This window comes from Orcinus orca, chromosome 17, assembly GCF_937001465.1.
Source record: "Orcinus orca chromosome 17, mOrcOrc1.1, whole genome shotgun sequence".
NCBI lineage: Eukaryota > Metazoa > Chordata > Mammalia > Artiodactyla > Delphinidae > Orcinus > Orcinus orca.
In genome coordinates this window covers 29527557-29542872 of record NC_064575.1, presented here as the reverse complement: position 1 = coordinate 29542872, position 15316 = coordinate 29527557, and the positions used below count along the sequence as shown (strand labels likewise).

Genomic DNA, 15316 nt, shown 5'->3' with positions numbered 1-15316 from the left:
CCCACATCCCCTGCCTTGGAAGGTGAAGTCTTAACCACTGGACTGCCAGGGAAGTCCCATACCTTGTCCTTCAATATGATATTATCTTTGGTTCTTTCTCAACTTATCCATTCATTTAGATCCACCTCAAAAGTTAACCCATCTGTGACATTTAAACTTCTCTTCCCTAGAAAAAAGTAGCTGTGCTAAACCTGAAAATAGTTTCCCTTAAGCAAGCATTATCTTTCTTTATGACTTTTTCATTTATACCTATTTTTTTTTCTATTTATCACTATCCCCTAAGGGTAGGATTCATTCCCTACTTATATATGAAACACTAGAACTTATAACTGTGCTTCAATTTAAATAAATATTATTTGTTAAATTATAATAAATAAATAATAAGAACATGGCTCTAATATGTCAGGCAAGGATGAGTTGTATGCAAGGAAAATAAATCAAGGAAAAGTAATGAAGGCAGGACTATATGAGGAATATAAAGTTGTGTTTAAAGAATATTCACCAAAAACTCATAAAAAATAAATGAACAACAAACAAACAAAATACCCTCTGCCCCTTGCAGGCAATACTTTAATCATTTTATCACCTTTCTATATGAGATTGAAGATCATATGAATGTCATTTTTGACATTATACACCATGGCAAAGCTCACTAAGTAACAAAGTGTAAAAAGAAGAAAAAACTTTGATCTTCATTAAAACTGAGGATTAAAAATATTTCCTTACTACAAACTCTAAAGAATATCAGCCAAATGATGTGATTTCAATAAATTTTAAAAGAGGCATTCATATGCATACTTCTCTTGTTTGAGGAAATAAGCAGAGTTCTCCAGGGAAAGGTAGGTTCCCTTAGCCCTGAGGGGTAAACCAATGAACTCTTACCTGGAATGGGAAGTTCTTGAGACTGGACACACTAAGAGGAACCCCAAGCCCATGATATATATGGAATGTAGGGCTGCAAAAGGATCCTACCTATACTCATAGTTTTTTAAGAGTCAGGTTGTTGCAGTGATAAAACAGAGGACAAATGTTAGGTGGCAATCAACGCAGAAGCAGCTGATCTCAGTCATTAAAGAGAAATAGAGAAATCACTACCAAGAAACCTTTGGAATATGAACTACTAATTAGAGACATATGATTTAGGGAAGAGTACAGAAAAAAGTTGATGAGAAAGTATTCAAAGTTAACATATAAGAAAATTCTATCTGTCTGTTATCCCAGCTCATTCCCCACCACTATTTATTTTTCTAGCAAGTAAACTGCTTTCAAAAAATAACCACTGTTCAATAATCCTGGCACCTAGGCATAACATACTCTTAGGGAAAGCATGAAAAACAATTAACTTATCAAACAAAAATCAAATAATACACATCAGAAGATGTAGTATGGCAGGAAATGAGAAGAAAGGCCACACACACATACACATGATGAAAGAAAAACAAAGATCTATAAGGCATTAAATAGAAATAAATTACAAATGAACAGGTTATATTCAGGAAAGAAGAGAAAAATAATTATGACAAAACCCACATTAGACATAACAAAAATGACAATAGAGATGTAAGAAAATATAGTCACAGAACATTGAGGTAAACATAAATAAATAGAGAAAAGAACAGGAGAAAGTGATAAATGAAGATAGAAAGGTGACACTACATGTGAAAATTGTTCCTGAATAAGAAAATGTAATAATGGCACAGGACAAAATATGCTCAAACATATTACACAAGAACACTTTTCTAATATAAAGACCTGAGTCTGAAGAACTAAATATAATATCATGACCCAGAAAGGGAAAGAGAAATCATAGTACATGATTTACAAGGAGACTAGATCTTTTAGATGTACTAGATTCGTAGCTAAATGTCACTTTTTCAAAGATAAACTATTATTTTAGCACCCAGGCAAAAGAGGAAGTCTCCTATAAGAGTGAAAACTCAATTTGGCCTTAGTCTTCTCCACAGAACAGTCCTGGCAAACAGTAAGATAATCTCAGGGGGAAAAAAAATGTGACTCATGAGTTTTATTCTCCAATAAATATAAAGGTAACAAATAAATATAAGACCTCAGAGAATATAAAGTACCATGAGCTCTCTGAAAAATACAATTTGATAACAATACAACTAAGGCTTAAGTAATATGGACTATACTAATAAACAGTAGGTAAATTCTGTAAACCTTAACACAAACAATAAATTCTTCATAGATTCTAGTGACAATAGTGTAAATAATAATGAGTAACAAATTGGAAGTTTCAACAGAGAATTGGAAGTATAAAATATATTTGTATAGATTCCCTCACACAGCAAATAATTAATAGCTACAGTTTAAAGAATATTTTAAAATAATGTATGTTGAATAATAATATGTGAAGGTATGAATGAAATTAGCCAGACTTAGATTTTACTATTCAGATTAGACATTAATAATCAAATTAAGATGTGCAGAGACAAAGTTTTCTCATTTCATACTAGATTGTGAATGTCCATTGTCTAAAGTTGTTAAATCAAGAAAGGTTTAGGTATGGAGCCTTACTATTAAATATTTTTGCATTCCAAATTATATGGCCTTAAAATTTATAAATGAAAAATCTCAGCAGTTGTAAATTAACTGTACTTCAATTTTAAAAATTGTTAAAAAAAAAAGAGCAAATTGGAAAAAAAAAACCCAGGAGACAAAATAACTTCCACAGTATCTTCCCTTCCTTTTTACCCAAAAATTAAGTAGAAAATGAATGACTGAGTATATAAATATTCTACATAATTAGTGAGATATATCAATCATATATCAAATCTATTCTTAAATCAAACAGTATATCAAAACTGAAATTATAAAATATCAAGAAAGTAAAAACAGTGACTGCTTTCATGAACCAATGGAATATAATTAGTCTTTCTCTGGGGAAATTACATTCCCCAAAATATTTATATTACAAGAAAGGAGAAAGAATGAAGCATTCAATGCAAGAAGTTAGGAAAAGAAAATTAAAATAAATAAGAGAAATAAAAGAGAGAAAATAGAAAAGTAGAAATTAATGAACTTATAAAACAAGAAAAACTGTAGAAGCGTAAGCAAATTCAAGAGCTGGTTCTTTGAAGGGAAAAAAAACTACTGGCTTATCTAAACAAGGAAAAAATATCATAAGTACTCAATGTCAGAAATACAACTGGGAAGTAATTAATGATAAATGTCATTATATAGGTAATCAAAGTATTTTTCACAACTATGTGCCAAACTAATTAAAATTCTGATTAAAAATGAATGACTTTTCAAGAAAATGCATATTACCTAAATTGACCCTAGAAGGGAGGAAAAACCTAAATAAATAAATAGTCTTGAAAAAAGTGGAAAATAATCTCCCAGTAGTTTCTCTCTCTTTCTCTCACACACACACACACACCCCACACACAAACACACACACACACCCCACACACAAAAAAACACACACACACAAATGTACATAACCAAGGTGTTATCACGGGTGAATTCCATCAAATCCTTATAGGAGAAATAATTCTAATGCTAGTTAAATGTTTCAGAACACAGAGAAGAAAAGCTTCCAAATTTTTTTGATGAAGCAAGTAAAACAATGATACCCAAATGTGACGACAGTGGGTAAAAGAAAACCAGAGACTGATCTCGTGCATAAATAAAAATAAATATTATAATTTTATAGTGCCCAGAAACATATTAACACAGTAATACCACACAAAAAGTAAGATTTATCCTAGTAATTCCAAGAAATTTCAACTACAAAGTATAACCATATAACTTACCACAAGTCAACATTTTAAAAATCATAATCTCCAGATACAGAAGTATTCAGTAAAATTCAATATTGTTTTTAAATAATTTAAGTAGAAAAAAAGTTTCTTAATTTGATGAATATATCAAAACAAAAGACAGCATCATGTTTAATGTTGAAACACTAGAAGCAATAGCATAAATTCAGGAAGAGCTTACAAATACCACTAGTGGTACACACGTCTGGAAGTACCAAGCAACACAATTTTTTTTTTTTTTTTTTTTTTGGTGGTACGCAGGCTTCTCACTGTTATGGCCTATCCCGTTGAGGGGCACAGGCTCCGGACGCGCAGGCCCAGCAGCCATGGCTCACGGGCCTAGCTGCTCCGCGGCATGTGGGATCTTCCCAGACCGGGGTACGAACCCGTGTCCCCTGCATCGGCAGGCGGACTCTCAACCACTGCGCCACCAGGGAAGCCCCAAGCAACACAATTTGATAAAAGAAATACACACGTTATAAAAATTAGAAAAAAAGAGACAAAAAAAGATCACTGATCACAGATCACCATAACAAATACAATAGTAATAATTAAAAGGTTTGAAATACTGTGAGAATTACTAAAATGTGACACAGAGATGGAAACTGATCAAATGCTGTTGGGAAAATGGTGCCAATAGACTTACTTGACACAAGCCTGCCACAAACTTTTATTTTGTAAAAAATGCAATACCTACAATGTGTAATAAAACAAGGTATGCCTGCCTGTTAAAAAAAAACAGAAAGAAAAAGAAACAAAAATAATTGATAATATTGTAATTATATAAGTAGAAAACAGAATTGCATAGACTGAAAATCCATTAAGGTATTGACTGAAGTGGTTGATAATGGAAGTAACCAAATATTCAATAGCTTGCCTGTTTCCCTGAAGAAATGAGTTGCAAAAGCATTGAGGGTAGTAGAGGAAGGTAGGCATCAATGCCAGCTGTAGGTTTGGGGAGAATGGTAGGGTTTCCCAGTGGACAAGACCAGGACGTGGTGGGCATCCACATGTGGGGTGGGCCTGTGCAGAATATCAGAGGCCAAGAGGGGTAAGGAGAGCAAAGGTGGGAGGGAGACAGGATATGCCAGTGTTGAGTGTAGGACCCTTAGTGGGGATGGGGTGGCAGTAGTATGAAAGATTGGCTACACACAGTGGAACTGATCAAATGTATTTAGGTTAATAGGAGCAAGGTTTCTTACTTGAGAGAAGAGAGTTACAAACACAGAAATCCAAAATGACTGTAGTGTTGCATTGGACTTGAATGAATTGGTGTAAACTCATGGCTTTCATAGATATAAATTGATATGCAAACAACATAAATGTACATTTTTATTCCTTAGATCTGTCCACTGAGAGGGCCTGGGGGCAGTGACACTCTAACATCAATGAGCACACATAGTACGCAGAGCTTAATTTTTAAATCTAATTCTGCATTAAAATAAACTAGGGCTCTTTGGGAAAAGAGCTGGTCGGCAGGATCAAGTAGGGAAAAGTACAAGATGAGCCTGAAAAATCTTACTGCTCCAGAAAGCAAGGAAATGCTTAAACAACCTTGAGGGTACTCCCAGTGGCCAGACTTAACAATTAAACAATTTGGGCATCAAAATATATAATGATAGTAATTAATTAAAACCCTTTGAATAAACTAGGAAATCATAATTTTACATTTATTGATTAAATATTTCATGAGAAAAGGGGTATTTATATATTTTCAAAATACCTTTTCACAAAATACTTATTAATTACAAAAGGGGGAAAAGCAAATTTACAGCAGAGAAGCTCTCTGGGTACCACCTTAGTCAACTGATTAAAGTGAAATTATGTGTCACTTGGTAAGATGGAAGGAGAACACAGAATCACTTCTATGACATTCCTGCCAAAGATTTCTAACTTGAAACTAATCATAAGGAAATATCAGACAAACCAAACTGAAGCATATTCTTCTAAATAATAGTTTGTAACTCCCAGCATCAAGGTCATGAAAGTCAAGGAAAACTTAAAAACTGTTCCAGACTAAAGGAGATTGAAGAGATAAGACAGTGAAATGCAACATGAGATTTTGAATTGGATCCTTTTACTTAAGAACATTATCAGAACAATTGGCTACATTTAAACGGGGTCTAAGGATTAGATTACAGTAATTTATATGTGTTAAATTCCTGATTTTGATGAATGTATTGTGATTATGTAATAAGAGAATGTCCTTGTTTTTAAGAAATGCATACCAAAATATTTAAGGATGATGGAGTGTCAAATGGCTCTGGAAAAATATATTTCTTTTTATTGAATTTACAACATTTCTGTAAAATTGTGGTTTCAAATTCTTTATTTTTTAAAATTCAATAGCTCTCTCATATGATGACTTTTATAGTTAGAAAATATAATGAGAAAAATATCTTCCTAATAGTAAGGAAAAAATGTAAAATGCCCAGGAATAAATTTTCTTGAGTGTCATAAAAAGGACACTTGCATAACTTGGAAGTAGAAAGGTTGAATAAAGATACCAGTTCCTGAGTAGGAAGACTCAATATCACAAGGATGTCAATTCTTCATAAGTTAATTTTTGTTTGTTTGGGTTTTTTTTCTGCGGTACGCGGGCCTCTCACTGTTGTGGCCTCTCCCATTGCGGAGCACAGGCTGCGGACGCGCAGGCTCAGCGGCCATGGCTCACGGGCCCAGCCGCTCTGTGGCATGTGGGATCTTCCCGGACCGGAGCACGAACCCGTGTCTCCTGCATTGGCAGTCAGACTCTCAACCACTGCGCCACCAGGGAAGCCCTTCATAAGTTAATTTTAAATTTTACACATTTTCCAATTAAAATACCAAAATGTTTACTTGCTGAAGAAGCCCAAATAGTTATAAAGTTCACACAGAAAAATTAAAATGGGAGAATAGCCAGAAAAAGTCTTTTAAAAAAGAGTAATCAGTAAAGGTTAATCTTACCAGATATTGAAATATAATGCTTCAAAATTATAACAGTTTAACATGAATGCATATATAGACAAGAGATTAGTGGAAAAAGTAAATAATATATTCCAGAAATAGATCCAGAATGCATACAAAAATTTAGTATTTAATAAAAACTGGTATTTCAAATTAGCAGGAAAAAAAGAATTACTCAACAAATGGTGTTAGAACAGTTGGTTGGTCACTTGCAAAAATATTATGTTGTAGCCTTACATCACTATTCTAAAGTAAATGTATTCAAAATAAATTCCAGATGCACCAAATATTTAATAGGCTTAATACTGAAAAGTAAAATTACATAAATACTAAGAGAAAGCATGGAGGAATTATGTTTAAATCTTGGCATGGAAAAATGTCATTCTAAGCAAGAATCAATAACAGAGGACAAAAACTACACAAACATTCTAAAACCTTTGTAGGACACAAAAATCATAAAGACAAAACAAAAATGCAAACTGAGAAGAATATTTGTAAAGTATATGCCATGCCAAAAGGCTAATTTCTTTTATAAACAAAGAGTTGTGTTTTTTTTTTAAATAAAAGAAAAAATAGGGCTTCCCTGGTGGCGCAGTGGTTGAGAGTCCACCTGCCTATGCAGGGGAGACGGGTTTGTGCCCCGGTCCGGGAAGATCCCACATGCTGCAGAGTGGCTGGGCCCGTGAGCCATGGCCGCTGAGCCTGCGCGTCCGGAGCCTATGCTCCGCAACGCGAGAGGCCACAACAGTGAGAGGCTCGCTTACTGCAAAAAAAGAAAAAAAAGAAAAAAGAAACAGTGAATAGTCAAGGGACATAAACAGGCTGTTCACATAGATACAAATGGGCACAAATATATGAAAAGATTCTAAACCTCACTCTTTAAGAAAAGTGAACTTAAAGAGCAATTAAAACTGTTTGCAATTCATTTATTGGCAAAACGTGTGTCTTATAGTACATATTAGCATAAACGTTGTAAAATAGAAGTTCGTATACACTGATGGTAGAACTAGAAATTAGTACAGACTCTGTGGAAGACAATTTGTCAGTAGTTATCAAATTAAAATGCACACATTCTTTGTCCTTGGAGTTCTGTTGAAACACTTGCTTACCAACTTAAAAAGATACATACAGAACGTTTATTTGATTTAAACAGCAAAACTTGCTAGAAACCAATTCCCACCATATTAGTTAGGATCCAGTAGCCAGGAAACAGAAACCATATCAGTATTTTTAATGGAAAAAAATTGATACAAAGAACTGTTAGGTGTTAGAAAACTGAAAAGAAAAAAAAGGGAACACCAAATATCATGCAGAAAGCATCTACCACCCCTATTTCAGCCGATGAAGCAAAGGAAAGAGGTTTAATTACCAAAACTTAGAAGCTTGGAGAAATGTCCCTACAAAGCTGAGACACATCCCTCTGAGGACAGGACATAGTAGCTGGCACTGAATTTTTGAGGGGGTGCAATGGGGTTATTTCTGAGAATATTGGTAAAACTGCAAATGGAATAAACTGCTGCTGCTGGAACAAACAGCCATGGTTTGGGTGAAAAAGACACATTACTGGAGAGACACTCACAAGAAGCAAACCAGAAACGGCAATCAAAAGAATGAACACTTTCCTTAACTTTCCTCCTGCCTTTCAATACCCCTCTAATACCTGCTATTGACAGAGCTTAATAGGAAGCCCCCCGGCTTCCTGGGAAAAACTGGTTTGCAGAGTCCCAGCCCCAACCTCATGAAGCAGAATATAAAAGGGTGGACTTGAAGATGAGACACAATAATTTAAACATCCATTAGTAGCATTTTGGTGTACTCAAGCAATGAAATATAATGTAACCACTAAAATAAATATATATACATATATAAACATGAATATGCATGGAAAATTTCAAGAAAAATATTTTTATGATAGTTACTTCTGAGGATAAGATCAGGAGTATGAGTTGGGAGGAAGACTCACTCAAATTTTAATATTTTCTTGTGCCTGAGGCATATGTTATTTATGTAATAATTTGTAAAAGAGAACTATTCACCAAAACTCCCATAAATTGTGAGACTTGTTCATTTTTCTGTCAATTTACTAAACACTTGTATGCTAGGCATTGGAGAAACAGATGTGAGGGATAACCACTTATTTCTAGATATTCATCTAATTAGAATCATAGCCCTAAGGCACAAGTATATGAGGTTTCTAAGTGAAGTTAAAGGTGTTAAGGATAGAAAGGGTGTAGAGAAATTGCTAAGGGAGTTCAGAGATATGGAAGAGATTACTTCCTACTGGAGGGCAGTGGTCTCCAACCTTTTTTGGCACCAGGGACCGGTTTCGTTGTAGACAAGTTTTCCACTGACCAGGGTGGCAGGGTTGCGGGGGTCAGATGGTTCAGGTGTTAATGCGAGCAATGGGGAGTGGCAGATGAATCTCCTCTCACTTGCTCACCACTGCTCACATCCTGCTGTGTGTCCCAGTTCCTAACAGGCCCAGGACCGGTAACAGTCCACAGCCCTGGGGTTGGAGATCCCTGCTGGAGAGGACAGGAGAGTCTTTGTGGAGATTAAAGTCATTGAGCAGAACTTTGAAGAATTGGAATGATAGGAACAAATAGAGCAAGATAGAAGGGAACCCCAGAGGAAACATGAGCTAAGGCAGGAGAGTATGGTGAAGAGTATAATGGTGTAACTCAAGGAGTAACTTTCCCCTCAGCATGAGAACTCTCCAGCTCTATTTACGAGAGGCCAGATAGAGGGTGTTAACCAGATTGCTAGGGAACGTTGCTTATGATAACAATGATGCCTGATTGATGAGTTGTACCTGGACTAGAACAAACTAGTGATGATCTGCAAGTACCTGAGCCACAGAAATGGGCTTCCCTGAGTACAGTGATTCTTGTAACTGAGAAGTTCTATGCCTATGGAATTTTTATAGGCCATGGTTATAAAAATTGGCTCCTGCAGGTATGAATTTTAAGCCAAGGCTATTTATCACCTGCCCTTTGTGACTCTCATTACCTTGAACCTGAACCACCACCTGGGGGGGGCAAAGAGGACTGTGGGCTACTGCCTAGGCAGCTGTGAGAACTGCTTCCACAAAAGGGAAACACCTGATTCTGCCCTCTGGAAGACTGATTCTATCCTATATCCTTCTGAGCACAGGGGCCAAATATGGTCATGTGAATGTTTACTTGGACCGAGAAAGCCCTCTTGTCTCCTTGAGCAGTGATGCAGATGGGTTTAAAGAATGTCAATCAAAACATTTTAGCTACAGTGGAGAGTTCAATCAATAGCCGTGTAAAGTCTAGGACATGAAAGACAGATTTTAGCCAAATTATGAAAAGTTTAAATGCCAGACTGAGGGAAATGGATTGTAATCTAAGTTTTGGAGGCAAGTAAGACCCTGATATCTTTTGAGCGGAGAATTAATATGATCAAATTCATATTTTAATTGTCATATCAGAAAGGAAATCTGGTCCACAATATATGTTGAAGGAAGGTGATAAAGGATCCAGATGGCTGAGGGATTGATAACAGAGGACTGATGCAGGAGGTACTTCTGAGAGACTGCTGAGAACAGAACAGCAGCCTGACAGTGAGGGGTGACCTGGTGTGACCTCTAGTGGAGAGAACTGATTTGCAATGCAATGCAATTACTTCAAGGTTTCCTGCCTGAACACCCCAGTCATGATTAACCTCAAGTTTAAGTTAACATAACAATTTCTAAAGGCCATTCAAGATCTTCTAACAGAAAGTACGAGCACACGGAGATGGTTATAACGGTGGTAAGAAAAAAAGTAGAAACAGTACTGTTTCAATAAAATATTCATCTTTTCTCCTTTGGGATTTAAAAAAAGATAAAAGTGACTTTTACACTGAAAAATAGAAAAAATAATTTTCAAATATTTCCTTTCCTAAATTATCTGATGGTATTTTCCATAGGGACTATTATTGATTACACAAACACAGAGACATACACAAACATTCAACCACTTTTTTATCTTTTATTCCTTCTTGGAATACCCATTCTCATCTCTTTCAACTGTTTTTCAGCCTTGCTTTCTTTATATATTACAAAGTCTGCTTCTTCACTGACAAGCCCCCCCTTTTTCTTATTTTTACTCCTGAATGGTGTAAAACTTTAAAATGGAGCAATATTCACCTTTCCAGATAAATATATATCTTGAAACTCCTTTAATCTTTAGCTGCTAAAGAACTGAAAACTCTCAAATTACAGGAAATGCCTGTGAAGTTTTAGGAATGATGACACCATTATTTCAGGTTTTCTGTAAATGTATGCTCATAACATGAAAGAAAAGAGCAAAGGAAAACATTCACTTAGGAGTAGTATCTTGTTTCTAAATTCCTTCAAGTGTCTCTGGTCTTCTCTTGAATGCTTTTTTTTTCTTCTTCTTCTTCTACAGCCTCACATGTTGGAAGAAGCAAAATGTACCTACAAATATCTTGTGAACTTGAAAGCCTTTTTTTACTGCGAAAACAAACAAACAAAAAACCCTTTGGTTAAAGCACAGAAATTCTTTCTACCAGATAAACCAGTAGGCAAAATGTAAAGCACATTTTCGAAATTGTCCTTTCTTAGAAAGATAAGCCTAATAAGCATGAATAAAATAAAGGTATAGCTTATTAACCCAAAAAAGGTATCTAACTGGACCACACTCCTAATCGTAGTATGAAATGGTTTCCTCCAGCCAAATGCTAAAATGCGGCTCCCTGTCTCCTTAAAAAGAATTTTTAAGACATCTTTCTTCCTTTTGTCTCTTCAAGAAATCAACTTCTAATAATAATGGGTCAAGCATGTCCCTAGGCCAGATGCTATTTCATGTAGGTGGTAAAACTACTGCAGGTTTTGCTAACTGTAAGGTTTTTAAAATAATTCTCATCCAGAGTAAAAAGTGCCATGAGTCTTTTGCTTTTGAGAACAATCACCTCTTTCCTAGCATAAGCATGCTATGAAGAATCCAGAGACACAAGTCAAAGAGACTATAGAAGGAGAAGACTTGGAAGTTTCAGAGAAAATATTTGTAAGTGACTCAAGAAGCTTAACTGCTTGGAGTGTTTTTGAGTCTGAACTTCAGAGTTAAGCAGACAGCACGGGGAGGGGGGGGCGGGTGTTGAAGATGAGGATACATTCTCTTCCTTAAATCTAAAGTGTCAAAGTAGTGAAAATGGCAAAATTCAACAAATGCACAACCATCATTTAACTAGTAAACTGTGCAGGGATTTCAGGGTAGTGGACAAGGAGGAAACAAGCATGCTGCTGACACTCTGGTTTGTTGTTTTCATAAGTAGAGAAAGTTCATTACATGGATGATACTATGAAGAGTCTCTATCACTTGACAACTATGTGAACTTTAGCATGAAACTTAAGCCTCACTATGCCTAACTGTAAAATAGACCATGTGTTAGTTTTCTATTGCCACTGTAAAAATTACCACCAACCTACTGGCTTCAAGACAACACAACATTATTATCTTACAGTTCTGGAAGTCAGAAGTCTGAAATAGGTCTCACTGAGCTAAAATCAAGCTGTCAGCAGGACTGTATTCCTTCTGGAAGTTCTTGGGGAGAATCCATTTCTTTGCCTTTTCCAGCTTCTAGGGGCCACCTGAATTCCTTGGCTCATGGCCCCCTTCCATCTTCAAAGCGAGTAATGGCCAGTCAAGCCTTTCTCATCCTGCATCTGACTCATAAATGTTTCCTCCTTCCACCGAGAAGGACTCTTGTTATTACAGTGGGACCAGCAGATAATCCAGAAGACTCTCCCATCTCAAGGTCAGCTGTTTAGCACCCCCAATTCCATCTTCCATTCCTCTTCATTCCACTTGCCAAGAAGCATAGCATCTTCACAGGTTCAGGGGATTAGGACATGCACATCATTGAGGGCCATTGTTCTGCCTACAACAGAGCTCATAGGTTCATTGCGGGAAATAAATGAAATAACAACAAAACATGCAAAATGCTCACACACTGCTTATAGAAAGCCCTCAATAAACATTATTCACATATAAAATTTATAGAGAAGATAGGCATGACTCACTAAATGTAACCTGGCTAAGTGCATTCAAAGTAAACCAGAATGTATATAATGCCTAGATTTTCCTTAAGGTCCTTAACTGAGCCTTCCTATTTATGTCCATTACATTTTGAATCACTCCCTTTTATATCTCCTTTATAATTCAGGTTCAGTCGTATTATGGATTGAAAGCATTCTCACATATGCTTTCCTGAGGTCATTGTTTCAGCAGTGATGATAGAGTTCGCTAAGGGAAATTGCCGACTTGCTAGAGTTAGCAAAAAGACACAGTTACTGAGCAAGCAGGACACGTCTCCAAAGAGAAGTCACACATAGAACATCAAGCAGGAACCTCTAAAGGGAAAATTGGGAGCTCCACTGCTTTCCATTATGCTCTATTCAGTTCTGAGACTTAAATGCTGCTGATTTTTCATCTTTTAATCACTTCACACAAGTTAAGTGTCCTTGGGAGACACTACAGAGGGTAGCACATATCTCATCCCATTGATTCTAAATTAATTTGATCTTTTAACTCCCAGATACTGCACTTCCTAGGCTGCTAAAAAAGAAATCGTCTTAGGGTGACTTTTTTCTGCACAGTAGAAACTGTGGTTTTTGGCAAAATTACATTTAATATTTATTTCAACTTGTATTGAAATATAACTTTGGCTATATATAAGAAATTTTTCATAACAATAATAAAAACATATAAAATAACATGTGTAGGAATAAATTTGATTTAACATAAGAACTTTGTCTAATACTGTTCAAGACATAAGTATAGCATTACCCATTTCAAAGGGTATCAACTCCTGCCTGTGGCAACTTTTTCCCTGGAGACTATGATCATTAATTTAAAAATATGTATACATAAAAGAGTCAACTCTCACAGGAAGATAAAAGAATAGATGGGTTAGCTTTTTCAGATCAATAACAGAAATCTACCCAATGAATATTAAAATAATAAGGTAAATGCTTTATTGAAGTTGAAAGAGTCACAATTATTACCACTGGTATCTGAAAGATTTTTAAAATCTCAACTATCACTAGGACTATTACATATTATTAGTGACCAAATAATAGATCTATGAATTTGATGTGTATGAAGAAAAGTCTTGAGAAAAATATTCTGGGTTAGGCTGACTATATAAAATAAGAAAATACTGTAAATTGTATAAACTTGAAAATATTTATATTTATAATTCTTATGATATCATAAATCAAAAACTACAAAATTAAAATAAAATGAGAATAAATTTCAAAACAAGGATAATGGGAATTATCTCTTATTTTTCTTAAAAAATTTAAATAAGAATTCTCCTAGTAAAAAGTATGTATTAAATAGCTTATGAAAGGCAGTAAAACTAACTCTGGGTAGGCACAGGAAGACCTGTCAGAAACAAGGGGCCTGATCATCGGTAAGCCAAGTGACTTCTCTGAGACTTTGTTTTCTCTCCTCTTTAAAAGTATTTGTTATTTGAACTTCTGAGAGTTCATAAAAACCCTCATTTTACTGGGTAAAAATACTGGAGACCTACAGAATAGAAATGGCTTCAGGAGAACAAAGCAGGAATTGCACATCTATGTTCTTTCCATTCCACTATGCTGTCAGTAAGACTCCCAGTGTGTCTAACAACCCTCAAATGCCCCACTTCTCTTCTCTGGGGTAAGTACACTGAAAACAATGGCAGACCCTCCAGATTTTCCCCACTCACTTGGAATACTGAGAAGTGGAGGAGGAGACACATTGCTTACAGCTATCATTTGAGATAAAATGGCTGCTCGGAGAGAAGACATAGGCATCTTGACGGCTCAAAGGCAGCTAACCAGAGGCTATTTGAGAGGCAAATGACCACTCTTTTCCTTGAGACATCACAAAGCAGAACCCTCAAGGTACTCTCTGATAGGTTGTGTATTACGGAATCTTCATGTTCACAGTTCTTCTACGTGTGTACAGCATTCTGAGAGGGAAACCTAGACCAGGAAGAAAGATATTCTAGTCTAGTGGAACTTATGAAGGAGGCATTGTGAGCTATAGTGAATAGTACGACTGAAGAGAGAAATAATATTGTACAGGCAGATACAGCAGAATCAATAGCACACATGAGCCTAGGTTAGGTAAAGGAAGAATTCATGTCATTGACCTTCCATTGTCCAGAGACTCTTTTCAGCTTACTAAATGTCTACCTTGCATATTGGAGACCCTTTTTGTAACAGCAGCAACAGGATATTTATACTGCTTTCCATGGCTACATACATAGAGTAAAACATACCTTTTAACAATCAGACACCAATAAACTCACCATATTCTGCTAGGTGTGATATATGTTTCTCTTATTTTCTGCTGCTTCACAATAATTAAGGCTCATTACAATGTCTAGGATTTAGAATCTTAATATATCTTTTACTTCTGTGTATCATCTCAGAAGGGTTTTAAAAATATTTTCTGGGGTCATAACTATAATAGGTTATGCACAAAAGGACTGTGACTGACTCCTGAGCATGATATATAGTGATAACTATTTATCCATCAACTTCATCTAGAAAACACTAATAACAAGAA

At 35.7% G+C, this 15316-nt stretch overlaps 1 protein-coding gene across 1 annotated transcript in view; it reads right to left on the bottom strand.

Moving 5' to 3' along the window:
• Nucleotides 1-14556, bottom strand: part of CNBD1 (cyclic nucleotide binding domain containing 1) — a 395245-nt gene extending 380689 nt beyond the window's left edge. Inside the window, 1 exon segment of the mRNA XM_049700473.1 lies at nucleotides 14469-14556. Coding sequence (XP_049556430.1) covers nucleotides 14469-14556 — 88 coding nt within the window.
• Nucleotides 14557-15316: the final 760 nt, after the last annotated feature.